This window comes from Ornithodoros turicata, chromosome 2, assembly GCF_037126465.1.
Source record: "Ornithodoros turicata isolate Travis chromosome 2, ASM3712646v1, whole genome shotgun sequence".
NCBI lineage: Eukaryota > Metazoa > Arthropoda > Arachnida > Ixodida > Argasidae > Ornithodoros > Ornithodoros turicata.
This window is the reverse complement of record NC_088202.1, coordinates 68,706,944-68,734,516: the sequence shown is the minus strand read 5'-3', so window position 1 is coordinate 68,734,516 and position 27,573 is coordinate 68,706,944. Positions and strand designations below refer to the sequence as shown.

The window sequence follows — 27,573 nt, the reverse complement described above, 5'->3', positions numbered from 1 at the left end:
TCAACCAAAATAGAAAAGTGAGCCTGGCCTAACAGCTGGCTTGCAAAAGCTATTCAATCATGCATATGCTTGAAGTCACGCTCCTCGACTACTGTTTAAGTGAAGTACTCTACGAGTTACGCAGTAAGATTCCAAACAGACCTGGTAACAGAATGGCATCATATTTCGGCGCTACAGTATTGATGGTCCTGGTTATTCATAGCGTGAAAAATGATTGCGACGCGACGTCCAACGGACTTGGTGAGTACATACCTAAGCCTAATGGCTATAGAAAATAGAAATAGTTGTGTACTTAATGGCTATAGCCCGAGTAGTTTTTGTGCCAATAAAACTGAAATCACCATCATCACTAAGCCTATTGGACTGCATAAAAATGTGTTTGAGGCGCACAATTCATTTAGCCTTCGATACATAACCGGGGATCCTCTTGAAATAGTCAAAATTATCTGCCATCTTAATGGGTACGGCAGGCCCGAGGCACGAAATGCCATTCATCAAGGCAGAGTTAGAAAAGAAAGGATAAAGGGCTCAAGTTCCGCCATCGGCTGTGCTGTCCGAGTGTTTCTCCCAGAATTTTCAGGCGCTATATGAGGCGAATGGGGGGGGTCTGCACTTTTCCCAATCAAGTGTTATCGGTCACCGACTTTGCCGTTTTAGAAAGAAACCGTCTCATTGAATGATTCATTTTGCAGCTGAACACCTGAGCCATCTGAGCCAACACTTCGGACGAATAATTATCTATCTTTCTGAGGTTCTGTCTACAGGACGAATACTCAAATTTTTCGACTACTGAAGCAAATAACTGTGTATTCATTTGCAATTCTGAAAGGAATATGCAACTATGTATTCGGATTTTGAATCGAATTGTAATGGTACGTAATTGAGTAGATTTACGAATCTTGTTTCTTCAAAGTGTATGAATGTTTCTTGAAAACCAAATATATCCCAATATTTCCAAAGCTGCGCATGTAAGACCGAAAACAACACAAAAGAGGGCATGAAAAGTCAATGCTACATCATATTCTGATCCGCATGAACATGGCGACGCGCGTCGTAAGCGCGATTCACAAAGCTATCGTAGCGGAGAGGGTACACCCTTTGATGAGCAAGACGAAGTTTCTCGCTTCCTGTCACGTGCACCTTCGAGAGAAACAGCCAAAGGGTGCGAAACTATGTTCTCGCTATGATAACGATGACGAAAATTTGTAATTGCACCAATAAGTGTCGCCCCGTTAGAAGAAGACGAAGTTGTTCGTCCCCAAATGTTTTCTTACTCCACGTGCTCTCGGTCTTTCGGTAGCCATAATGGATGCCATGCAATCACAGGCGAAACGCGTTCGATGACACAGCAAATATATTCCCAGTATGTTCGTCTCGGGGAGGGGGTGGGTGAGGGTGTTTTGTAAGCGGTGTGTGGCACCCAGTTTTGCAGCTTTGATGGCTTCTTTTGCCTTTCTTGCAGACAATTGGAGGGGTGTTGAGGGTGTCTTAGCGGGGTGTAGGGGATGCTTGAAAAATCCCTGCGACCCGATTTTACGGAGCACAAAGTTGAAGCATTTGTTGAAGGTTACCAAGCAAAAAAAGTGCCTCAATGTCACTTCGAGGATGGTCTCGCACGTTCTGTGGCAAAGTACAATGCGTGGGCCCGTATTACGGAGTCTTTGTTTGCCGTCTCCGCATCCACCGCTGCCAAATAACGCCGCCATCTTTCTTCGTAAGACTGCTCGGGAGCTCTCGCAGAATTCCGCAGTAAGCTGCGAAGATTTTGCGACGCGCGCCCTTCGTGAATCTACACTTCGTCGTAACTTTCCCGTACGACGGAGATACGACAGATTCCGTCGCACGAGCTCTTTGTGAATCCGACCCCTGTTGACACTGACCTGTAACAGCCGATGACTCTCTAACCATGGGGCCGGTTGACACATGATAAGAGCGAAGATGACAAAAGTAATACAAAGAGAGCCAGGGAACGTCGAACTTCAAGCTTGAGTCATGTCATAAAAGGTTGAAAGTTCGACGTCTCTCTGTCTCTGTGTTGCTTTCGTCGTCTTCGCTGATCACTCTCTAAACATGTCACTGCGTCTGATTTTTATTTCATTGACATTACTAGTACATTCCTGCAAAATTTATGAGCAAACCCTCAGACCGATTTGTAATATTGGTGCTTTCAATGCCACCTCAAACGGACCTGTTCAGTCGCAGTAGTGGTGATCTCCCAAGCGTATTCGAGCAATAATTCTTCGAGTGCAGCAGACTTGAAACTTAACTTTTTGACTCGCCGTTTTTCGCAGTTGTTGACAACGTTCCTTATGATTAACAGATAGAACTGATTGAGCTGAAGTGCGACATACCGATAATAACAGGTTCGCTGAAGTTATTGCGGCTTCGCTTTATTCATGCGTTGAACGAAAGTATCTGAATACACGTAGGTTGTCGCGGAGAAGAATGTCTGTGTTCTCTAGAACATACGCCTAATAATAATTCGTGGCATTACGTCTTGAGACAACTGTGTCAACATACGTCTTCGAGCATGCGTTTTCTGGGATGCACCTCAATAAGTCAAAGTTATGCTTACAACCAACGAACGAACGCTTCAACGCACTCCTCAAGATTGCAATTGCACACACGATGTTGACGTAATAGTTAAACAAGACGTGCCAAGTTTGCTCATGACACAGCAAAAAATAAGTGATTATTGACCCTGGGATCGAGCAACACCAAATAACTCAAATATATACGCGATATGTCGTTTTAAGTTATGTGCTGTGTCCTCAACATCAGAACGCGCAGAAACCGGCTACCCCAAAGCCGTGGTATGCGGCCCGCGTAGTTCCTCAGTGGCCCAACGCGGCCCGCGGACACGAATTAGTTCGCACCCCTGCTATGCAGTGTTTTTCAACTAACGTGTAGCGAAAACGTATTAAATATTCCGCTTGTCCGGAAATTATGGGAACAACGGTGTTTATCCTCGCCGAACTTTTGCCATGCCATACCAGCACGTAAACTAATTTCAGTATGCGAGAAACTGAAGCTCCTGAATTAAACTCCACAATCTGTCAAGCCAATCCGCGTTGCTTTTTTTACGTGAAAACGTCGATTAGTTCGGTATGGTAGCTAGGTCAAAATTACGATGCAATGCAAAAATACGATGCAACGATAATTATCCCGAATTTCGTGACGCTATCACTCGGTAAGCAATAAACCGCTGTCGTTGGAAAGTGCTTGAGAGGTTGTACATTGGCCTTAAGCGATATTAGCTTCAACAACAATATCCAAAATTTTATAAGTTCGCAAACTTAAAATATCAAAATTTCGCCAGAATGTGGGCACATATGAAACTAAAGTATGATCAGAATCGAAGGAACCATCAATCAGAAGACAGGTCTGCTCGAGAGGAATCCAAAAACCCCCAAGATCCAGCACCGAGCGATCGAGAGAGCTACCGGAGCGCCGAAGAACATTAGCGGAGGAGCCAAATTCGACTGCAAGTGCGCTCAGCGAGCACTTACCCACTTCCAGCAGACAACTTCGACTTCTGCGAGTGTGAAAGTCGCTTACAAAGACGATGGTGTGCATCCAGAAGGGGGCTCAGCACCGTGGAGGAGGCAGATCACGCCACAGAACACCAGGCACAGTGGCGATGTGAGGCGGCGGAGGCGGCGGCAAAGGAATCGGAGATCGAGACGTTTTCGTGTGAAACACTACGATTCGTACACGAATGAGCCCGCCCCCTTCCTTTTTTCTTTCTTTTGTTTTTCAACCACCACTGTTAAGGTGGTTATTGCGCATGTTATAATATATTATTATTACTGGTTGCCTCATGTATAGTATCTTGATAAAGCATGGATTGATCTCTGTCAAACTAGCTTCCAACTTTGTTGTGTAATGCCCTGTAGGGGCCTTTGACACATTTAGTGGCGTCACTTGGGCACGCGACACACGATGCAGGAACTCTTTGTGTCACCCCTCCCTCAATATCAGATCCCTTTCCATACCGGGCCGTACGCGATACATAACCATATCATACCACAGGCAGAAAAAAAAAAAGGAAAACACACTCTCTCTTCATGGGCTCTCTACAAGGGCTCTTCATGTCGCCTTAGAGAGGGACAGATGCTGGTGCGATGCGTCAGCCTCTCCCGTCGCGTCACCCAGGTCGAACCGCACCACTCTAGTTACGCCACTGAACATATTCTAAGTAAATAAATAACTAGACAGTTTCCGTCGCTGCATCGTGACGAATTATGCTATTCGCGTTGTGTAAAACACTGAGGAAAAATAATTTCCTTAATGAATCACATGGGGACGGAGGGTTCCTGAAGACAAACTTGGTTGCAGACCCGTAGCCTTATGACGCAGCCAATAGCTTTGCAGGCCCGCACCCAGAGGCAGTTCGCGCAGCGAAAACAGTCAAAGTTGTCACTGTGTTATCACGAGAAGAACGCTGAGGAACGTGCTAAAACTAGGGCTGAGGGCAAGACGACCTTATACGACCCTGTATCTGCATGAATGCCAGCGCACACACACGACTAGTGTTCGTGTACTGTGAGTTGACTGCGAGGACTTCCAATGGAACGGTTCACGGTTGCCCGGATATGCCACATGATTGACTCGGTTCACCAAGTTCCTCCAGTTAAAAGGAACTGTTTCATGTTCACTGTGCTTGAGTGCCGCTCGGAACCAATTAATGTTATAGCACAAGCGTTTAAGGCCATCTTTTGTGTAAACTCTCATTTTCTGGGAACCCCAGTCGTTGCATTGGAGAAACGAAACAGCCTGAACGCTGGCAACATGTTTAGCAAAATATACATAAGGGTGTTGTTCAACTGAAATCTGACTTTGCGAAGAACGTACAGGGTCGGCGCACGTGTAACAATCGAGAGAGAAGTATTGGAAGTTTTTATTTTTGTTTTTGGTTCGCAAAGAATACTTCCATCTCCAACTTGCTATGTTCAAGACGGCTACGCCTTTTGCTACGCTTTTGCTTTTACGCTTTTTGTTCCATGTTGGTGCCGCGAAGCAACTGTGGCTATGTGCGGCGAACAGACGTGGACAGATGGCGAGCGGGTAGCAGGAAGGAGTTGGGGCTAGCAGTGCTGTTGAACCTGTTATTTCTTAACGGTAAGACCTGATGCACGGAGAGAAGGACAAAGACTCGGGTCTTGCCGTTTGGCATATGTACCAACTTAACTTATGCCCAAGCCCTTTTCTGTTCTTATAATTTAGCTGTTCCTTCCAACATTTTAGCAAACACGCATTATTGCGGAACAGCCTGAGCAATTCATAGACCGACCGTTTAAACGGGTCTTGTACTTTAACGGGCATCTTAAATATACGCTGAGAGCAGCCATAAAATTTTCGACCATCTGTGAGGTTTTCCGGCTACAGAATAAATATATAGGAAACCAGGAAAAAACGACGTTTGAAGTGCTGCAGCAAAGACATAAATAAATAAGGGCGACCAACAACAACAACAACTTTATTTTGAGATGGAGAGTGGCGCCCATTCGCCTCACGAGTAACGAAAAAGTGAACTTTTCATGGAAATATAACTCTTTCTTCTGTTGGATGTTCGACCTGCGCGCGCACAGTCGATCACACCAGTGTACTGGAATAACCCTTGGAATACTGAGCTGAACGACCCAGTGGCGAGTAGAAGCCGAAGTCATTACCAGGAAGGCTGCCCGGCTACATGACAGCATGCGCTGTTTTGGGTTGACGCCTTATGAACATACGAAGGAAAGACAACAACCGAGATTACGATGTTTAAGATATGCCGACCTTACAATAGTCAGTCGCTCATCGCCAAGCCGACAATGACATGCTAAACATACCAGTCACTAGTCTCCCGATGTTTTACTTATAATATGTTCTTTACAGATACGTGGTTCACGGACGATGCAACCGGTAAGCTTTTTTTTACCCCCTTTTATAATAACCTGTTGTCTTTGCGAGGCATTGGACTTGCTTTTACACTCGACAAGGTACGGGCCCCTGGTCCAGTCCGGCTCATATGCGTCAAGGTCTCGGTCACTTTGGGGAGTTTTTGTCACCAGCCGGCCTCTCCACCGTTCTTGCCTGAACTGCCCTCTCTATCACCATCTTTCGTTCTACACAGTTTCATTCTATACAGTGGGCACTGCCCAGTGCTCAGCCAGCTGACCGGCATCAGCCCCATCTCATCGTCGTATCTTTATGTATATATATATATATATAGGTGAAAGAGAAAAACAAGACTTGGGCGGAAGTTTTGAGGGAATTAGAACATCAGAAATTTATTACAATTTTAAGGGGGAATTAATTAAACAACTCTAAGGTCAACGTTTCGGCGGAGGCTCTGAACAAACGTTGACCTTAGAGTTGTTTAATTAATTCCCCCTTAACATTGTAATACATTTCTGATGTTCTAATTCACTATATATATATATAGTATAGATACTCATTGAACGATGCGACAGCACCAGAGGACACGTGTTTCGCCGTGTTTGCGGCTCATCGGCCCTGGGTAGGTGCGCATCGTTCGGGTTTGCGGCTCATCGGCCCTGGGTAGGTGCGCATCGTTCGGGCTACGCTACGTGCATCGCTACGTGCAGCCATAGAAGCCATTTTAATCTGTAAGTTTGAGTTTCAAACACGTCTAGCATCATTTACTTATTTTTTTAATGGCTTTTCCCCCCCCCTACGTGCAGCCATAGAAGCCATTTTAATCTGTAAGTTTGAGTTTCAAACACGTCTAGCATCATTTACTTATTTTTTTAATGGCTTTTCCCCCCTCTTTATATATAGTATAGTATATAGTATATATATATATATATATATATATATATATATATATGTATACAAAGGAAAATAGCTAATGCTCTATGGATGCACGTTGAGCATATGTTTACAATTTGATCGTGCACTCCCAGCCGAGTACAGCTGTTTCGTCCTACTTGGGACTCGTCAGCCCGGCGTGCATCCATATATATATATTGTCGGGGATTAAGAGGGAGCAACTCAGCGGGACAACCGAGAGGTTTATTCTGACCAGCAAGAAGAAGCAGGCACGCGCGATCATTCAGATGCGAGCACGATCAGGGCATCGTCTTCATTATCTTCACGACAATATATATAATATCCCATTCCTGTTGAAGACAGCGCTGCTGTCAAAACGTCGAATACCCCCTCTTAGTTTTTAATAAAGTTCCCCTTTTATTCCTTGTCCTGTAGAAGCACCGTCTCCACTTCTGATCTTTATTGAATACCTATATATATATATTGATACTCATTGAACGATGCGACAGCACCAGAGGACACGTGTTTCGCCGTGTTTGCGGCTCGTCGGCCCTGGGTAGCTGCGCATCGTTCGGGATTGGCAAACCAGGGGTCACTCAGCGAGTGATATACACCTGGGAGGGTGACTGAGCACTCCTCAATGCCACAGTGCAAGCCAGTGAATTATAAAGAGGGGGGAAAAGCCATTAAAAGAATAAGTAAATGATGCTAAACGTGTTTGAAATTCAAACTTACAGATTAAGATGGCTTCTATGGCTGCAAGTAGAGAAACAGATACTCATTGAACGATGCGACAGCACCAGGGGACACGTGTTTCGCCGTGTTTGCGGCTTGTCGGCCCTGGGTAGCTGCGCATCGTTCGGGATTGGGCCGACGAGCCGCAAACACGGCGAAACACGTGTCCTCTGGTGCTGTCGCATCGTTCAATGAGTATCTGTTTCTCTACGTGCAGCCATAGAATCCATCTTAATCTGTAAGTTTGATTTTCAAACACGTTTAGCATCATTTACTTATTCTTTTAATGGCTTTCCCCCCCTGTTTATAGTTCACTGGCTTGCACTGTGGCATTGAGGAGTGCTCAGTCACCCTCCCAGGTGTATATCACTCGCTGAATGACCCCTGGTTTGCCAATCCCGAACGATGCGCAGCTACCCAGGGCCGACGAGCCGCAAACACGGCGAAACACGTGTCCTCTGGTGCTGTCGCATCGTTCAATGAGTATCTGTTTCTCTACGTGCAGCCATAGAAGCCATCTTAATCTGTAAGTTTGAATTTCAAACACGTTTAGCATCATTTACTTATTCTTTTAATGGCTTCCCCCCCCTCTTTATAATTCACTGGCTTGCACTGTGGCATTGAGGAGTACTCAGTCACCCTCCCAGGTGTATATCACTCGCTGAGTGACCCCTGGTTTGCCAATCCCGAACGATGCGCAGCTACCCAGGGCCGACGAGCCGCAAACACGGCGAAACACGTGTCCTCTGGTGCTGTCGCATCGTTCAATGAGTATCTGTTTCTCTACGTGCAGCCATAGAAGCCATCTTAATCTGTAAGTTTGAATTGAGGGAAGTACAAAAATCAAACGGCCACGAAGTTTTACAGTTGTGGAAGGAAAAAGACGCGGACAACAGATTTTAGGGAAGTTAGAAACACTAGTTCATTTAATGGGCAGAAATTAAAAGTTGAATGAGAAACGGGGTCGACGTTTCGACAGTGGCACTGTCTTCGTCAGGACAAAAGATGCGCAGGGGGTTACAGATTGCTTAAATAGGTTTGGTGTGTGACGTCATCATCGGTACAACGCACACCACAGGCGGTTGTCGGTGAGTCAGGTACGGGAATATTGCAGAAGGTCAAGTCCGGGTGGTGAGGTCATTCTCCTTTGGTCCCTCTCGGTATTTGGGGAAAAACATTCCTGGGCAGGGTGAGTGCTGCTTCGGACTTTGCTGGGAAAAAAAAAAGAAAGGAAAAGGAAAGAAAGGAACGGAAAGAAAGAAGCTGCCAAGAAGAAGGCGGCCAGATTTCTTACCGTTGACAGTGCTCCGAGATCTTCGTTAATGGTTGATTGGAATTTGTGAATGAGATAGGATTCGCGTTGTTCTCTGCACCGATCTGAGCTAAAATTTTACTGGAGAATGAAAAGTGACACATTATTTAGGGAATGACCTGGTTGTTTGAAATGACGAGAGACCGGGAGGTTTGGCTTTTTTGTAACGTCAGACCGGTGGTTGTTGAACCTGATCCGAAATGATGTTTTGGTCTGACATACGCATTGTGCTTGGCACATGTCGCACTGAATGACATAAATGACGTTAGACGAATTACAGTTAAGTTCTGCCTATTAAATGAACTAGTGTTTCTAACTTCCCTAAAATCTGTTGTCCGCGTCTTTTTCCTTCAACAACTATATATATATATATATATAATGAAAAAAATAACCGGAGCTGTTTGGCTGCACGAATAGCATATGTTTGTAGCTCAAACGTCACCATGCCAGTACTGGACAGCTGTTTCGGCCTTGTTGGGCCTCATCAACAGTACGCAGGCAGGCAACGTTTGAGTGGATGGCGTCAGAAGGTCACGTAACACGTGATTCCTCCCGTCAGGGTGAGATAACTCACTCACTGAAAGCCCAGTGCAAAGCCAGTGAAGTATAAAATGAAAAAAAAAAAAATAGCCGGAGCTCTTTGGCTGCACGTATAGCATATGTTTGTAGCTCAAACGTCGCCATGCCAGTATTGGACAGCTGTTTCGGCCTTGTTGGGCCTCATCAACAGTACGCAGGCAGGCAACGTTTGAGTGGATGGCGTCAGAAGGTCACGTAACACGTGATTCCTCCCGTCAGGGTGAGATAACTCACTCACTGAAAGCCCAGTGCAAAGCCAGTGAAGTATAAAATGAAAAAAATAGCAGGAGCTCTTTGGCTGCACGTATAGCATATATTTGTAGCTCAAACGTCGCCATGCCAGTACTGGACAGCTGTTTCGGCCTTGTTGGGCCTCATCAACAGTACGCAGGTAGGCAACGTTTGAGTGGATGGCGTCAGAAGGTCACGTAACACGTGATTCTTCCCGTCAGGGTGAGATCACTCACTCACTGAAAGCCCAGTGCAAAGCCAGTGACGTATAAAATGAAAAAAATAGCCGGAGCTCTTTGGCTGCACGTATAGCATATGTTTGTAGCTCAAACGTCGCCATGCCAGTACTGGACAGCTGTTTCGGCCTTGTTGGGCCTCATCAACAGTACGCAGGCAGGCAACGTTTGAGTGGATGGCGTCAGAAGGTCACGTAACACGTGATTCCTCTCGTCAGGGTGAGATAACTCACTCACTGAAAGCCCAGTGCAAAGCCAGTGAAGTATAAAATGAAAAAAAGGCGGAGCTCTTTGGCTAGACGTATAGCATATGTTTGTAGCTCAAACGTCGCCATGCCAGTACTGGACAGCTGTTTCGGCCTTGTTGGGCCTCATCAACAGTACGCAGGTAGGCAACGTTTGAGTGGATGGCGTCAGAAGGTCACGTAACACGTGATTCCTCCCGTCAGGGTGAGATCACTCACTCACTGAAAGCCCAGTGCGAAGCCAGTGAAGTATAAAATGAAAAAAAATAGCCGGAGCTCTTTGGCTGCACGTATAGCATATGTTTGTAGCTCAAACGTCGCCATGCCAGTACTGGAAAGCTGTTTCGGCCTTGTTGGGCCTCATCAACAGTACGCAGGCAGGCAACGTTTGAGTGGATGGCGTCAGAAGGTCACGTAACACGTGATTCCTCCCGTCAGGGTGAGATAACTCACTCACTGAAAGCCCAGTGCAAAGCCAGTGAAGTATAAAATGAAAAAAAATAGCCGGAGCTCTTTGGCTGCACGTATAGCATATGTTTGTAGCTCAAACGTCGCCATGCCTGTACTGGACAGCTGTTTCGGCCTTGCTGGGCCTCATCAACAGTACGCAGGTAGGCAACGTTTGAGTGGATGGCGTCAGAAGGTCACGTAACACGTGATTCCTCTCGTCAGGGTGAGATAACTCACTCACTGAAAGCCCAGTGCAAGGCCAGTGAAGTATAAAATGAAAAAAAAATAGCCGGAGCTCTTTGGCTGCACGTATAGCATATGTTTGTAGCTCAAACGTCGCCATGCCAGTATTGGACAGCTGTTTCGGCCTTGTTGGGCCTCATCAACAGTACGCAGGCAGGCAACGTTTGAGTGGATGGCATCAGAAGGTCACGTAACACGTGATTCCTCTCGTCAGGGTGAGATAACTCACTCACTTAAAGCCCAGTGCAAGGCCAGTGAAGTATAAAATGAAAAAAATAGCCGGAGCTCTTTGGCTGCACGTATAGCATATGTTTGTAGCTCAAACGTCGCCATGCCAGTATTGGACAGCTGTTTCGGCCTTGCTGGGCCTCATCAACAGTACGCAGGCACGCAACGTTTGAGTGGATGGCGTCAGAAGGTCACGTAACACGTGATTCCTCTCGTCAGGGTGAGATAACTCACTCACTGAAAGCCCAGTGCAAAGCCAGTGAAGTATAAAATGAAGAAAAAGCCGGAGCTCTTTGGCTGCACGTATAGCATATATTTGTAGCTCAAACGTCGCCATGCCAGTACTGGACAGCTGTTTCGGCCTTGCTGGGCCTCATCAACAGTACGCAGGCAGGCAACGTTTGTGTGGATGGCGTCAGAAGGTCACGTAACACGTGATTCCTCTCGTCAGGGTGAGATAACTCACTCACTGAAAGCCCAGTGCAAAGCCAGTGAAGTATAAAATGAAAAAAAAAAAGCCGGAGCTCTTTGGCTGGACGTATACCATATGTTTGTAGCTCAAACGTCGCCATGCCAGTACTGGACAGCTGTTTCGGCCTTGTTGGGCCTCATCAACAGTACGCAGGTAGGCAACGTTTGAGTGAATGGCGTCAGGAGGTCACGTAACACGTGATTCCTCTCGTCAGGGTGAGATAACTCACTCACTGAAAGCCCAGTGCAAAGCCAGTGAAGTATAAAATGAAAAAAAAAAGCCGGAGCTCTTTGGCTGGACGTATAGCATATGTTTGTAGCTCAAACGTCGCCATGCCAGTACTGGACAGCTGTTTCGGCCTTGTTGGGCCTCATGAACAGTACGCAGGTAGGCAACGTTTGAGTGAATGGCGTCAGGAGGTCACGTAACACGTGATTCCTCCCGTCAGGGTGAGATCACTCACTCACTGAAAGCCCAGTGCGAAGCCAGTGAAGTATAAAATGAAAAAAAAAAAAAATAGCCGGAGCTCTTTGGCTGCACGTATAGCATATGTTTGTAGCTCAAACGTCGCCATGTCAGTACTGGACAGCTGTTTCGGCCTTGTTGGGCCTCATCAACAGTACGCAGGCAGGCAACGTTTGAGTGGATGGCGTCAGAAGGTCACGTAACACGTGTTTCCTCCCGTCAGAGTGAGATAACTCACTCACTGAAAGCCCAGTGCAAAGCCAGTGAAGTATAAAATGAAAAAAATAGCAGGAGCTCTTTGGCTGCACGTATAGCATATATTTGTAGCTCAAACGTCGCCATGCCAGTACTGGACAGCTGTTTCGGCCTTGTTGGGCCTCATCAACAGTACGCAGGTAGGCAACGTTTGAGTGAGTGGCGTCAGAAGGTCACGTAACACGTGATTCCTCCCGTCAGGGTGAGATCACTCACTCACTGAAAGCCCAGTGCAAAGCCAGTGAAGTATAAAATGAAAAAAATAGCCGGAGCTCTTTGGCTGCACGTATAGCATATGTTTGTAGCTCAAACGTCGCCATGCCAGTACTGGACAGCTGTTTCGGCCTTGTTGGGCCTCATCAACAGTACGCAGGCAGGCAACTTTTGCGTGGATGGCGTCAGAAGGTCACGTAACACGTGATTCCTCTCGTCAGGGTGAGATAACTCACTCACTGAAAGCCCAGTGCAAAGCCAGTGAAGTATAAAATGAAAAAAATAGCCGGAGCTCTTTGGCTGTACGTATAGCATATGTTTGTAGCTCAAACGTCGCCATGCCAGTACTGGACAGCTGTTTCGGCCTTGCTGGGCCTCATCAACAGTACGCAGGCAGGCAACGTTTGAGTGGATGGCGTCAGAAGGTCACGTAACACGTGATTCCTCCCGTCAGGGTGAGATAACTCACTCACTGAAAGCCCAGTGCAAAGCCAGTGAAGTATAAAATGAAAAAAAATAGCCGGAGCTCTTTGGCTGCACGTATAGCATATGTTTGTAGCTCAAACGTCGCCATGCCAGTACTGGACAGCTGTTTCGGCCTTGTTGGGCCTCATCAACAGTACGCAGGCAGGCAACGTTTGAGTGGATGGCGTCAGAAGGTCACGTAAGAGCTACAAACATATGCTATACGTGCAGCCAAAGAGCTCCGGCTATCTTTTTTCATTTTATACTTCACTGGCTTTGCACTGGGCTTTCAGTGAGTGAGTTATCTCACCCTGACTGGAGGAATCACGTGTTACGTGACCTTCTGACGCCATCCACTCAAACGTTGCCTGCCTGCGTACTGTTGATGAGGCCCAACAAGGCCGAAACAGCTGCCCAGTACTGACATGGCGACGTTTGAGTTACAAATATATGCTATACGTGCAGCCCAAGAGCTCCGGCTATTTTTTCCTTGTATACTTTGTAGCGACACAGGTAAGAGACAACCTTCCTGGTAGCTCGCAAGGGAGCAAGTGTACGAACGTTTATTTTGCTCGCGCCTCAACAACAGCGGTGCCGCGATGCCGATGGCAAAGCCGCCACAAATTCCCCCCCTCCTAGCGCGTCGCTGGAAGGCGACGGGTGCGGACCAGGTTTTTGGACCAGCTCACGGAACGGCGTATGGTCGATGGAGGGGATAAGCCTGGACCGGGCGAGGAAGTTGAGAGGGCGGGTTCGGGAGGTCGATGGAGGTCGAGGTTGATGGAGGTCGAGGGAGGTGGATGGGTGTCGAGAAAAGCAGGCTTTAGGCGCTCGATGCTGACATTTTCCTCTTTCCCGTTGACGAGAACGGTGTAATAGCTGACCGCTCGGTTCAAAACACGATGCGGGCCGGTGTAGGGGGGCTGCAGAGGTTTTCGCACTCTATCACAGCGAAGGAAAACGTGTGTAGAGCTGCACAGGTCAGGATGTTGGTAGGGACGCCCAGAGTAGGAACGGGAAGGTGCAGGGCGTAAGGCAGCCATGGCGCTGCGTAGGCGGGTGACGAAATCGGATGGTGGGAGTACGGCGGGAGTAGATGGGGGTGACACGAGGTCACCGGGCAACCGGAGCGCCATACCATACACGAGTTCTGCCGAGGAACACTCGAAATCTGGCTTGAACGCAGAGCGGATTCCCAGCAGGACAATGGGTAGGGCTTCAGGCCAAGGAGTTTCGGGGGATGACCGTAATGCGGCCTTGAGCTGCCGATGAAGTCTTTCCACAAGGCCGTTGGATGCGGGATGGTAAGCGGTGGTTCGGATGCGGCGAGTCCCAAGAGCGTTGGTAAGGCTGTAGAAAAGCGCCGACTCCAACTGCGGGCCCCGGTCAGTGTTGATAATCGATGGGACTCCGAATCTGGAGACCCACTCACGGAGAAGAGCCGCTGCGACAGTTGGGGCCGTGGAATCTGACAGAGGAACTGCTTCCGGCCAGCGGGTATACCTGTCGATGATAGTGAGGATATGTCTGAAACCTTGAGCTGGTGAAAGCGGGCCCACGAGGTCCGCATGTATATGGTCGAAACGTTGATCGGGCTGGGAAAAAGGAGAAGGCGTCAGGCGAGTGTGGCGGTGAACTTTGTTTCGTTGGCAGGGCAGACAGGCCTTCACCCAACGGCTGATGTCGCTGTTCATACGCGGCCAGACGTAACACTCGCAAATGGCCGCCCGCGTCGCGCGGACGCCGGTATGGCACAAAGCATGGAATGTGTCGAACACAGCGCGACGGAAGGCCCGAGGAAGGAAAGGGCGGGGAAAATCGCGGATGGCAGCTATCTTGGATGGTAGTGGTTAGATTCCCGCGCTGTTTATGCGATGGCCAAGAAAATCGAGCTCTGCTACACCGAACTCGCTTTTTGCAGCGTTGATGACGATGCCATGATGTTCCAGGCGTGCAAAGAGGGCGCGGAGGTGTTGGGCGTGGTCTTCTGCAGAGTGACTGGCCACCAGCAGGTCGTCTAGATAGGCGTACACGAAAGGGAGCCCGCGGGTGACAGAATCTATAAACCTTTGAAAGGTTTGGGCCGCGTTTCGCAACCCGAAGGGCATCCGTAAGAATTCAAAGAGGCCAAATGGGGTGGTGAGGGCTGTTTTAGGGATGTCCTCCGGCGCCATAGGAATCTGGTGGTACGCGCGAACCAAGTCAATTTTCGAAAACGTTGTGGCCCCTTCCAAGCTGGATGCAAAATCGAGGATGTGCGGAATGGGGTAGCGGTCAGGGACGGTGATGCGGTTTAAAGCGCGGTAATCACCGCAAGGCCGCCAGTCGCCCGTTTTCTTAGGCACCATATGGAGGGGTGATGCCCAGGTGCTGGATGATGGGCGAATGATGCCGAGCTCCAACATGTGATCGAATTCGGCCTTGGCAATCCTGTACTTCTCGGGAGCGAGACGACGTGGTCGAAAGTGAACAGGAGGGCCAGTAGTGAGCACATGATGTAAAACGTCGTGTTGGACGGGCTGGTTCCAGTCAGGTGGTTTGGTGAGTGCGGGAAACTCCTTTAGTATGAGAGCATAAGGAGGAGATGGCTCAGCAAGCGAAAGAACTCGTTGGGGACTTGCCGGGGCGCGAATTCCGTGCACAGACAGGTGTGTCAAAGAGTCGACGAGGCGCTTCCCAGAAACGTCGACGAGCAGGTTAAAGTGGTGTAAAAAATCTGCTCCTAAGATCGCCCGGTGAACATCGGCGATCAGGAACAGCCAGCGGAAGGTTCGTCGCAATCCAAGGTTTAGGGTTAAGGACTTTTGGCCGTATACAGGGATGGTGGTTGAATTGGCCGCCTTGAGGGATAAGCAAGGTTCTCGGGAGCGGCCGCTGAGTTTCGAGGCAGGGATTACGCTAACTTCAGCGCCAGTATCCACGAGAAGACGCATGCCGGAGGTACGGTCCACGATGTGAAAAAGGCGGCAATCATTAGGGCCACGTCCACTCGCCGCCACTAGTGGTTGGCCGGCGGGTTTCCCGACCACGCGCAAGGTTGGAAGCAGTGTCGGGCTTCCTGGCCGAAGCGGTGACGGTACAAGCAAAGCCCGTTCCTGTCGCGTGAACCTGGGCTGCGATGGCGAGGAGACCGGTTGCGGGAGCGGAAACGCTGGCGACGTGGCGACGGAGAGCGGGATCGAGTGGACAAAGCCGCAACTAATTGAGTCAGGTGAGCGACTTGTTGGGAAAGAGTGGCGAAATTCGAGTTGGCGTCAGGGAAGGGAGGTACACTTTGGGGAGCATCGACTTGAGGCGCTTAGACGGAATCCAAGGTCATAGTAGCAGGTGATGCGACTTCCATGACTGCGTCAGCCAAACTCGCTAGCTCTTCAATGCCGAGGTTGTGAGTGCTGGCAAGAACCATCTGGACATTTTTAGGGAGCCGTTGGAGGAATAGCTCGCGGAGGAAACTGTCGGTACTGGCATTGCTTCCTTCGCCGAGTAACTGTTTCATTCGGCGCAGCAGTTGGGTTGGGCGCCGGTCGCCTAGTTCTTCAGCTGACAACAGCTGTTGCAGACGGGCGCGGTTGGACGGCGATGTACGCTTCAAGAGTGCCGCTTTCAGGGCTTGGTACGGGGTATCGGCGGGAGGGTTGGCAATGATATCAAACACTTCTTCTGCCGCTGATGGTGAAAGGGCCGCGATGACGTGGTAATACTTGGTACGTTCGGCGAGATGCCGGAGAGGTGAAACTGTGCTTCCGCTTGAATAAACCACGTCGCGGGGTTGCGATCCCAATACGGAGGAAGTTTGACGGCGATGGAGGATACCGGTGCAACTGAGGTTGTCGCTAAGGCTTGTCCAGTTGGGGGAGCATCGCCAGTAGACATAATGGCGGATGGAACGTTAGGGTATCACGTTCGGGTCACCAGTTGTAGCGACACAGGTAAGAGACAACCTTCCTGGTAGCTCGCAAGAGAGCAAGTGTACGAACGTTTATTTTGCTCGCGCCTCAACAACAGCGGCGCCGCGATGCCGATGGCAAAGCCGCCACAACTTCACTGGCTTTGCAATGGGCGAGTTATCTCACCCTGACTGGAGGAATCACGTGTTACGTGACATTCTGACGCCATCCACTCAAACGTTGCCTGCCTGCGTACTGTTGATAAGGCCCAACAAGGCCGAAACAGCTGTCCAATACTGGCATGGCGACGTTTGAGTTACAAACATATCTATATCTGTATATATATATATATATATATATATATATATATATGAAGCTGTATATATATATATATATATATATATATGAAGGAATGAAAGGCAAACAGCGAAGGTGGGGGAAGTAAAAAACGGGGCGATTTATTAGAATTTAAACTAATAGAAAGATATCTAGGGGTATGGTGGACGTTGCGGCGGAAGCTCCGCCTTCTTCAGGGCGAAGAGATTAGAAGGGTGTCTTAAAGCTTTTGTACATGTGTAGCATGACGTCACAGTCGGGGTTCGCGCCACCTGGCAGTCGTTAGGGTCAAGCTCGGTAATGTTGTTGTGTCAAGTCCAGGCGTGAGGTCATCGTCCTTGGGGTCGGAAGGGTGTCAGGAGTCCGGCTGAAAAGAAAAGAAAAGGAAGCAGTATCTTATCTAAGCAGTTAGAGTTCTTATTGTTGAGAATATACCAGGGTCTTCCTTAATGGCGAACTGGAATTTGTAGATAAGGTAGGATTCCCATTGTTCTCGTGATCGATCGGAAGCAAAGTTTGATTGAAGAAGAAAAATTGAAACTGTGTTAATTGAATGGCCCGATTGACTGAAATGGCGCAAAACTGGAAGATTTTTTTTTGTCACGTCTGATCGGTGCAGATAGTTTTCTACATAGTTTTTTCCCAATCTTTCCCAGTACTTGTCGCCACTTTGGTCCGGTTAATTCACTCACAAGTTTCTCATATTTCAGATCCGTGGTTTTCTGACGAAGTCGCCGGTAAGTGCATGCATCCATGCAGAGATATAGGCATCTCACAAATCAATAACTTCTGTGACCGTGGTGGATTGGAATGACAGAATGTAACGCCAGTGACAAATGAGGCACCGGCGGGGAGCAACACAATCTGGGAATTAAAAGAAGGAAGTAGAACGTCCAAAACATGCTTCATCGGCCTTTTAGAGCAGTATAGGAGACATAATTTCGTCCGTTTTGTTGCTCTCGTGGAATCCCTCGTATTCGAAGTGCATAAATAGGTGTAATTTTATGTGGCAGATAGGCCGGAAACTGACACCTAAAACCCTTTGCTACACAGTGACAAGTGCGTTGTGTTCATCAGATTCACTATCCATCAGCAACAATATATTTAGGGTCGGCTCATCGTCCCTGTTAATTTCTGTAGGACGTCCCAGTGAACTACTTATTCTTACTTGAGTCCCTGGGCGTTCACACATAGCCGATATCCTAGTGGACTGCAGCGTGCCTTTATCTTTTGCAAGGCATAGGAATAACAGGTCGTTGATAACGTCAGCTGTCGTACCTTCCGGAACCAATGGCATGACTCAGAATCTTATCTGTTTATTGAGTGTGGTACTTACGGTACGGCACGGTACGGCCGCTTTATGAACGGTCCAGTAACACTGTATAATGAGGCGTTTACTGCCCTGTCCAGCTGGGCGCATAGTTGATGTTTCTAGCAGAACGTTACGTATTTATATATTCAACAACAGCGGAGGAACCGTGTTCTCATTTCCTTTTGTGTTGTATAACGCTCCCTCAAGCGCTCAAACTCATTCTCTTTTTCGTTTTCAGAATCCTACGGTCGTTATGCCGCGAAACTACTACTGAGCACGCTTCAAGTAAAACACGCCATGACGCTTGACGAGAAAGATACAGCTGGTCATAAACATGGCGTGATTCGTATTAACCAAGGGAATCTAACCGGCTTCGAAGACGCGCAATTCAGCGTGCTTCGCTCAGAAGTGCATGACGGCGTGCATGACGCAGAGGTAGGTACCCATGATTGTCACATGACAACACGGGCGCCACAAATTAGGGCACTGTCGTTGACTGTTAAGTACGGACGTGTTTATGTGAGCGTCATGTATATATTAACAACCCGATTGAAAAATTTGTGGAAGTTATTGGATTTTAAATCAGCACATTCGATATTCCGTAGATAGAGGTGTCGGGATGCAGTCAGAGAGTTACTGCGTTGCCCAGCGATGAATAATCCAATCGCCTGAAAATCTCTGACATCACATAGTCTGCACGTGTAGCTTGTACGTTCCCTTGGCGTGGTCATCGACTCGGACCTGCGCTGGGCTCGCCACGTTACGCACCTTGAAACCGAGATGAAACCAAGAATGACCGAACCACGGCAAGTTCTGGCTGAATCTCGTGGACACTCGATTGATGTTCTACGTGAACGTGAAACGGCTCGCCACTTCCTACGTTTCCGTGCGCCCATTCCCCGTCAACTGCTCGTCAGAGGACACCCGCAGAGCACACGCCAGGGTCTCACTGGCTTCGTAGCGTAGGACGTAACACCGCCGGAAGCCCCCTGGTCTCTGCCCCTACTGCGCATCTTCATATCTTCCGAACCTTCTAGAACGAAGGTCAGGTTTATCATCCAGTAATCTTTGAGATCACTTTTCCGCTCTGGTAGACGAGCAGTTTTCTATGTCTGCAGTAACATAGACAGATTGCGCATCCAGAAACGGCAAGTCCGCTTGGGCATCCGTCATACCATCAGAAGGCGTAGTGCTACGACAACGCCTTCCGCATCGAACCTCATCAACAGCTGCGGAACTCTATGCCATCCTTTTCTTTCTGTTACACATCGTTCATTTTACCCCACGGGAATGGGCAGTCTTCACTGACCCAAAATCTGCACTGCAAGCTGTTGAAAATTCTGGTATACGAGGCTCATCAGCACCCCTAGTAACGGATTTCTTAATGGATTACCACCCTGTGTACGAAGCAGGGTTCTCCAGTGGGTTGCAGCCCATTGTGGTGTGGTAGGGAATGAACAGGCCGACAGCGCCACGAACCGGCTCTCTCGTCTCGAAGGGTATTGCGCTGCTGAGAGGAAACCGTCGTTCCATTCTTTGACGCCGCGTAACACCCCTGGCTTTCCGCCAATGGACAACTGACATTTTCTCCCATCTATGCTGAGAAGAGTTGACCCAACGCTCGCTTAACGCATGCCACCAAACACCTCTCGTCAAGATGCTGCATTAATTGATCGGATGCGACACAATGTGGCTTTTACAGCTCTGTAGAACTACCGCTTTGGGACAAGTTGACTCTCCCAAGTGCCGTACCTGCGATGCTCTAGAAGATCTGGAACACATTCTTCTTCATTGCCCGCACTACCAACCCTCCCGAACCGCACTTTCCGCGTCCCTGAATCAGTTGGACTCTCGCTCCCTCTCTCTCAAAATCGCTTGGTCCCTGGCCAAATCCAGACCACTAACACCTGCTCCCAAAGGTCTTTTGACCTTTTTCGACACCATAGGACTTCGATCCCTATTGTGAAGGGGCTCATTATTTCATCCCTCACATCACCACCAGTACTGGGGTAGATCATAGTCCCTGGCGATAAAACTCGCCATTCATCATTGCCAGATAAATCTGTTGTTGCTACTGTACCTCAGTCGGCACCGACGACATTTCTACACGATCATCAAAAAAAAAAAAAAAAAAAAAGAAAACAAAGAAAGATCGTCTTGGAACCTTCCTATTCAGAAGAATATGCATGTCCGAGGAAGCTGCGATGCTCCCTTCAGTGCAGCCACGTCTAAAGAATTATATCAGACTTATATGTGGGGATCTATGCACAGGATGTGTGGGTTGGTGTTACCTTCGATTATTGTCTCTCGTCGGCTACGAAGACGTAACCCCATAACGTATAGCGGAGTCTCTACTGAGCATCGTACACTCTAAATCGTTTTACACCTTAAAGGGTGTAAATCAAAATGTTCATGGCGCACACCTTTTAAGGTGTATTTTAACACCCTCATGGCGATTGGGGTGTAAAGGGTATAACGCTGAATAAAACTGCTGGGTTCGTGGCAATATGCTGGCAACTGTGTATTCACAATTACCAGCATATTGCATATAATCACAGTGAGGTCCATATATGTATGCACATCAAGGTGATTAAATGCGTGTAAACATGCACAGCCGACAAACAGACAATCATGTATGGCACGGCAGCTGTTCATGGCAATGAAGCATGGCAGCTGTCTATAGTCTTTCGTGAAATTGTAGACCTTCTCATGAGCAGGCACCTCTCCCATGTGAATGTTAATTACTTAGAACGTTGCATTTAGTCGTTTCTTCAAGGATTTGCAGTGTGGTACCCACAAATATCTAACCCCTCTAAAATGCATTACATTGTTCATTAACCGCGACTCCTCAGGATGTTTGGTCCTCTCCTAGCTCTATGGTGTATACGTTTCGAAGGGAAACACTAGCATTTTAAAGATGTTGCTAGAAAAACTCGAAATTTTAAGAACGTAACCCTTTCATTAGCAAGAAGACATGCATTTTATCAAATGTATGTGTGATCGCAACCCTTCATCAGAAATGCCACATCTACTGATAGTTCCAAGGAGATACTACTTGAACATGCCCCAGAAGCAATTCAGAGTTACATTCATGACCGTGATATTCACGCAGAATCGATAGTCTGTGTGAAAAGTGCAGTTGGTAATGATAACGCATTTCCTGTTGGCTGTGTTGTTGCAAAAGAACCTTCCGAGGAGGACTTACCCGTGTTCGTTGAGATTGCAGGCATATATGTTATTAACTCTGATACCATTTTTCTCATACAAATATTAACTGCAGTTGAGTATGATGAGCACTGTCATGTATTTGTTCTGTCTTGCAATGAGGAGCAAAATGTTTTAAGAAATTTAAGCACTATCTCAACAGATCTTCTAAATCTGCATATATTATCTGATGGTAGACGTGTTGTAAATCCACGCCATGCACTTTTGTAATGTAATTTCCCGTTCCCTATTGTTGTATATATTTACTTTTCTTCATGTGAACGAAAATAAACATACTCCCTTTATACACCCAGGCGACACACTTACGACCATATTTCACCTGAGGGTGTAGTACACCACTGTTACACCCTCAGGACCTTCCAAAACAAAGTTTTAGGGTGTGAAAGGGGTGTGATCTTTGTTAATACACCTATTTTACACCTTTAAAGGCGTGAAACGATTTAGAGTGTACTACCTGTGTGGGGACCTGTGTGGGGACCTTTAAAAGCGATGAGAATCCATTCCCCAAGAACGCGCTGACGTCCCTCACTATTACTGAGGATGTTACTGTGGGACAGAAATGACATTCTGAGAATATCCCCACAGGATCCTCAACTTGATAGAAAAGTGTTAAAATGAGACTCCAGAGATGATCCTAGGGACAACATCTGGGGATAAAAATAGGATAGACCTAGAAGCACTATAGGATCTTGTTCTTCTGCATGTAGCTATAGTGAATCTTTCTCGCTTTTAGAAGTGAGCAATCGTTTACAGCAGAAACCAACCCTCTTTTTTGCATTTTTTCATCCTCGGCCACCAGCTTGTCATTTTCCGTTTCTCCTCTTCGGTTGTTTTCGATGACGAAGAATGGGTGCCGCGGTATAAAAAGCAAAAAAAATATAAAAGGTCCTGTGCCATCAAGTATATGGGAGCACAGTTTTGAAATAAATATGCGGCATTGGCACTTCCTTGTATTGTCAACTGTAGGATTGGACAAGCGTAAGCTGCCATTTCAGGTGTTTTTCGGGCTTTAGATCAATAGAGCTCATATGCAAACACTCATCATTAAAGGGGGGGGGGGCGGATGACTTTGGGCCACAGGTCTTTGCTTTCCTTCCGGTAAGTAGAAACTCAAGGAAAACTTTAGTGATCTTCATTCAATCTACAGGTACATATCATTCATACACGCAATCATACAATGGATAGAACCACATTATTTCATGCAGACTTTATTCATTCTGGCATTCATTCATGGCAATTTGTTTTGTTATAGCCCCTGGGGAAAATAACGTAAATGAACAAAAATAATATGAAAGACTCATTCGCTGGCTGTTTGTGTGCCTTATGCCGTGACAGTCGCTCCTCATTCGCCGGCTGGCGAAGCGTTACGCCTCCGCAGCGGCCACTCTTTCACGCCAGGAAAATCATAAAAGAATAAAAGGAAGCACACATTTACTGGCTTATGGGATTTACTCCGCGACAGGGGCCACTCTTTCATACTGCTACAGGGGCATCAAAACCGTTGCCTGGTACGCATTCACGGTGGCTTTTCAGCCACCTTGCTCATGTGCTAGCTTACGTGCTTTACGCTGCGGTAGGGGCCACTCTCTCGTTCCTACATGCGCGCGCCATTCGTACTGTGGGTTACTGTGGGTTACTGAGTGGTTATGACGTCGAGTTCACTAGTTTTCTTGTTTTTTTACCTGCTTTTTGTAGTTTTCTTTTTTCTGTACTACAGTAACACTACGCACTGCATAATTCCAGCAAGTGAGTGATGAATGACTATGATGTAATGAGTAATGGTTTATGGTGGATGAATAATGATGGATGACTGTGGTGGCATAAGCCGTGACTAAAATGGATAAAGATGAGAAGAATAAAAATAAATGGGAAGGTTAAAGCGCTCAATATGATGAGTTAAGAAAATGGTTCTGATTATAAAGGAGCAAAAACAACAAAAAACCCTGTCGCCGAAAAGACGCAAAAATAACCCAAAACGAAACGGTCGGCGTAAGGGAAATGAAGAAAAGGAAAGAAAGGTAAATAAAGAAAACACGTTGCCCAAAAAGATGCAAAAATAACCATAAAAGAAAACGGCGGGCGTACCGTGTGGCGCTTCAAAAATAAAGCATTTCCTTTCGCAGATAAAACATATACTATATATTGCTTGTCTAGCGAACACCTGCATGTGCGAGAGTCCTCCTAGCATCTCACTCAAAATGAAGGGTGAGGTACATAAGTTACATAAAAAATGCTCATTGTAGCATCCCGTTAGGGACCTTGCTCGGATGTTCATGGCAACAAGATCAGCAATGAAAGATCTAGTAAGCTATATTTTACCGCACATTGAACACAGTGCATGGAGCATCCATTGAAATCATTCAATTTGTATTTGTGCCCCTGTATTTTTTGCATTTTCTCTTTGTAGTATTCTTGTAGTTCATACATGATCACTGCTGGTTCGGTTGAAATTGGTTATCACAAACAGACCAGAACACTAATTAATCGGTGCAGGCAGTAAAATGCACACCGCAGTATTAGACTAATTTGCTTCTCCTATATATGTCCTCCGGCTGAGAGCCGCAGGACGTACGCAAATGACCATCACTCGTATATCTCATGATGACACTCTCCTCCGGACATCCCATCACGGACGAGGACGCGATGACACTTTGAGCACGTCTTGAGGACCGCGAGTGTTCTTGGGGTTTATAATCAGAACACGAGGAGCCAAGTAAAGGGGTTTAATGGCACACGTATGGAAAGAATGCTCGAATACGAACGAAGATCGTCCAGATGAGGTCACAAGAATTGCGATGTCGTGATGTCGTCTTCCTTAACGCACTCCGAACGGTAGCTGCGTATCGGAGAGTTACACATATAAAGAATAAAGGGCAGAAAAACTCACGAGAAACTCACGAGCGTAAACGGAAGACTACATAGCGCAACGAGAAATCGAAGAGGGGTGGACGGAGCTTCCTTTGGCGCCAGAGAGCTCAGCAGAGCCAGCCATAGAACTCAGCAAGATGTTGCATGGAAAGGCACTCTTCCACAGCCTCCTCAAGAAGTAGGGACTTACGGAGGGAATACACATACGCAGTTAAATACAAACACATACATAAAATAGGGAAATACGGAGCCTTCGAATTCCTCAGAACGGAATCGTCCTCCGTTGCGAATACGCACAGATCCGTCGTGCGAACTGTCCTGCGAAGAAGGCTGCTGCGATATTCTTCTGTGCCTGAGTGTTCTAATCACAAACCTTCGTCCATTGTGTCATAAGGTTTCGCTTTCGGGAACGTAACACAGCGTAGCGGTTGTATCGCGCATCTCTGCTCCATGCAGACTGACGTCACGCCACCGCCGGAAATTTTAGAGACCTCCTTTCCACGTTCCAGTTTCGGTTTAAATATTTCCCATTTGAGGCACAACTCATCACTAGACCTCGGATCTTTAGGAAGATGCCTATTTTTTTTTTCCCCACGAATCCATATAGTGCCTTTTTGATACAAGAGCACGTATTGGGGGATAGGGATCTCATCTAAATAATCCTATTGCGCCAATAAATGCCTATTTCAACGTTTGTGCCTATTTCAGCGTTCGTGCCTAAGACGTCGTTTTTTTCCCCTGTAAAATGCCTATCCGCTCCTTCTTCCGTTCCTTCTTTTTCTGTCCGTGTAACAGAACAAGACGGGACGCGTTCGACCGATAATGTGCTATATATTCCGTGTGAAATAGCATCATTTTCACCGCAGCCGAAAATAACACAGATACGCACTCACAAACCTATTCCACGATGCGCCACCAGCAAAACATGCAGAGCTAGTGGGAGAAGTGCACCATGGTAGCTAGGGTATTGTACGGTCGGGATACCACGCATAGCTACCTGCGAAGACGCGTTCCGGGAACCTTCCCAATTAAAGGAAATTGCTACGTGGAACGTTCGTGCCACAGTGCGCATATTTTTGATCGTAGAAAATCGTTGCAAGCGAATATAAGTTAACTGTCTTGATAGGATGTTGAATGTGAGTTCTCTCGAACAAAGATGTAGACGTGTAAGAAGACTGCTCAATTATAAATTTTTGCTCTTCTTGCAGATAAGCATCCTCTTCCCCACCCTGAACGGTGTGACGACGTTGGAGGGCCGCATAAAAGACATAGTGCTGTCACCACCAGTGATTGTCAATATGTTTCAGGCGAACAGCACCTTCGACATCTCCTTTCGGGCTCTCAAGGGGGTCCTGGTGGTGTTGTCTGCAAAATACACAGGCGGTGCGACACCATTGGTGTCGTCGGACGACTGGAGATATTCCACAATTAATGTAGTAACGAATGACGTGGATTTGGCGTTTCTTGACAACCTCCAACACAGTGTTCCGGCTCAAATGAAAGATGCGCTGAACAACATGCATATACTTGACCTTGGTATGTTCTACCTTCAGAGGCGCAGCGAACTACTTGACAGCATTATGTATGATTACGAATCATTAGTTGAGGAGTTTACCAAGTCTGTCAACATGCTAACGAGAGACGAATTGTAAATGCACTGCGGGAAATAAAACTCTATTAAGTTCAACTGACAAGTGTTGTCATGTATCATGCGCGATCCTGAGTCACACGACTTTACCTCAGCTATCTTTCTAAACAGGCAGAACAGAAGTCTTTTGCCGTACTGTTACCACTATATCGTGACGATGATTAATAGGTTTTTGCCACAAAAGCTTCTCATTGACGAGCTATAATGTAGTGCATAAATTAGAAACGTTTGAAATAAAATGAAGCGGTATGTACCATGAGGCCTTGCAGAAATCCAGATGTAAGTATGTGTAAAGATAATTGCATATATACGAGTCCCTCACATCGACACTGACGTTTCCCGAATGCCGCAGCATTATTATGCATTATTCCACAAGCGGTGAACAACGAGAAAAATAGAAAGCATGTGCCAGCAGAGGCAAGCAGCACTGTTGCGACTACACAAAGAGTGCAACGTTCTGTGAAGTAAAGTATCTGTGTGGTGCAGCCACTGTTGTGTTTGTTTTGTACTGTGTCGTCCGTGTCTGCCATTATTGGACGAAGCGGCGGCGGCGGTGTGTAGCTGTGGCGTTCAATGCGGGAGTCATCCATCTTCGGACGGATGATGATGATGATTGAGTTTTTATGGCGCACAAGCAACTAACTTCGGTCTAACTAACTAACGTCGGAGGGACAACACCAGAAAAGGCTTCAGTTCTATCGTCGAATCTTTGCCTGAGACCCCGCGTTGAGAGGCACATGCCGTACCTTGGGACATTCCATCATAGTCGATCATGAACCATGCACGTAGAGCGACACCACCCCTTCGGCATAGTAACACACCTTTCAATTGCCAATTGGCACTGCAAATTCTTGCACCGAGGACGCTACGTTACTAAAGCGTAAAGATTGGCACATATATCAAAATGTCGCCGAAGTATTGATCCCGTTTATTTACTTGCCATTCAGACAGGCACGTGCTGCGGTCCTCATCTATTTCCTTTATCAGCGCAAGAGGTTTTGACCCTTCGATACACCTGCTTCATTACATGACGCACGCCCGTTTACAAAAGTACAAAATAATTACCGTCCTTCGTGTCATATTTGATAAAATGTACCATTCAATAAGCTCTGGTGTGCGGCAAAGTCGTCAGAGCAGCGAGAGCCTGAGCCGTTCCTAAATGCTATACAGGTGAGTCAGCTCTCTGCGCAACTCATCTGCTTCCCGCTCTCCCCTATTGTGTCGCGGAACGACCTCACGGGCCCGTCTCCCAAATAAGGGAGTAACGGCAAACCGCTCAAGGTCACGAGGAAGACGTGGCTTCTTCTGCGCACCCATTCGGGCAACCGTGGAGGAAACGAATACTCCTTTAATACTGCCTTGTGAATGGATGCACTTCGTCACATGCGTCG

The 27,573-nt window shown here is 47.2% G+C and overlaps 1 protein-coding gene across 1 annotated transcript; it reads left to right on the top strand.

Annotated features, from left to right (window-relative positions):
• The first annotated feature begins 70 nt into the window (after positions 1-70).
• LOC135383684 (uncharacterized) lies at positions 71-26,219 on the top strand. The gene is made up of 5 exons (XM_064613053.1): positions 71-240; positions 5,881-5,907; positions 17,840-17,866; positions 18,680-18,876; positions 25,743-26,219. Exons 1-5 carry the CDS (start codon positions 153-155, stop codon positions 26,184-26,186), a joined length of 783 nt encoding a protein of 260 aa, XP_064469123.1. The 5' UTR covers positions 71-152; the 3' UTR covers positions 26,187-26,219.
• Positions 26,220-27,573: the final 1,354 nt, after the last annotated feature.

Bases quoted from the DNA above. Each gene is read 5' to 3' on its own strand.
- LOC135383684 (XM_064613053.1), top strand. From the start codon at position 153: ATGGCATCATATTTCGGCGCTACAGTATTGATGGTCCTGGTTATTCAT. The intron at 5,908-17,839 runs GTAAGCTTTTTT...CTCATATTTCAG, and splicing joins GTTCACGGACGATGCAACCG to ATCCGTGGTTTTCTGACGAA. The intron at 17,867-18,679 runs GTAAGTGCATGC...TTTCGTTTTCAG, and splicing joins GTTTTCTGACGAAGTCGCCG to AATCCTACGGTCGTTATGCC.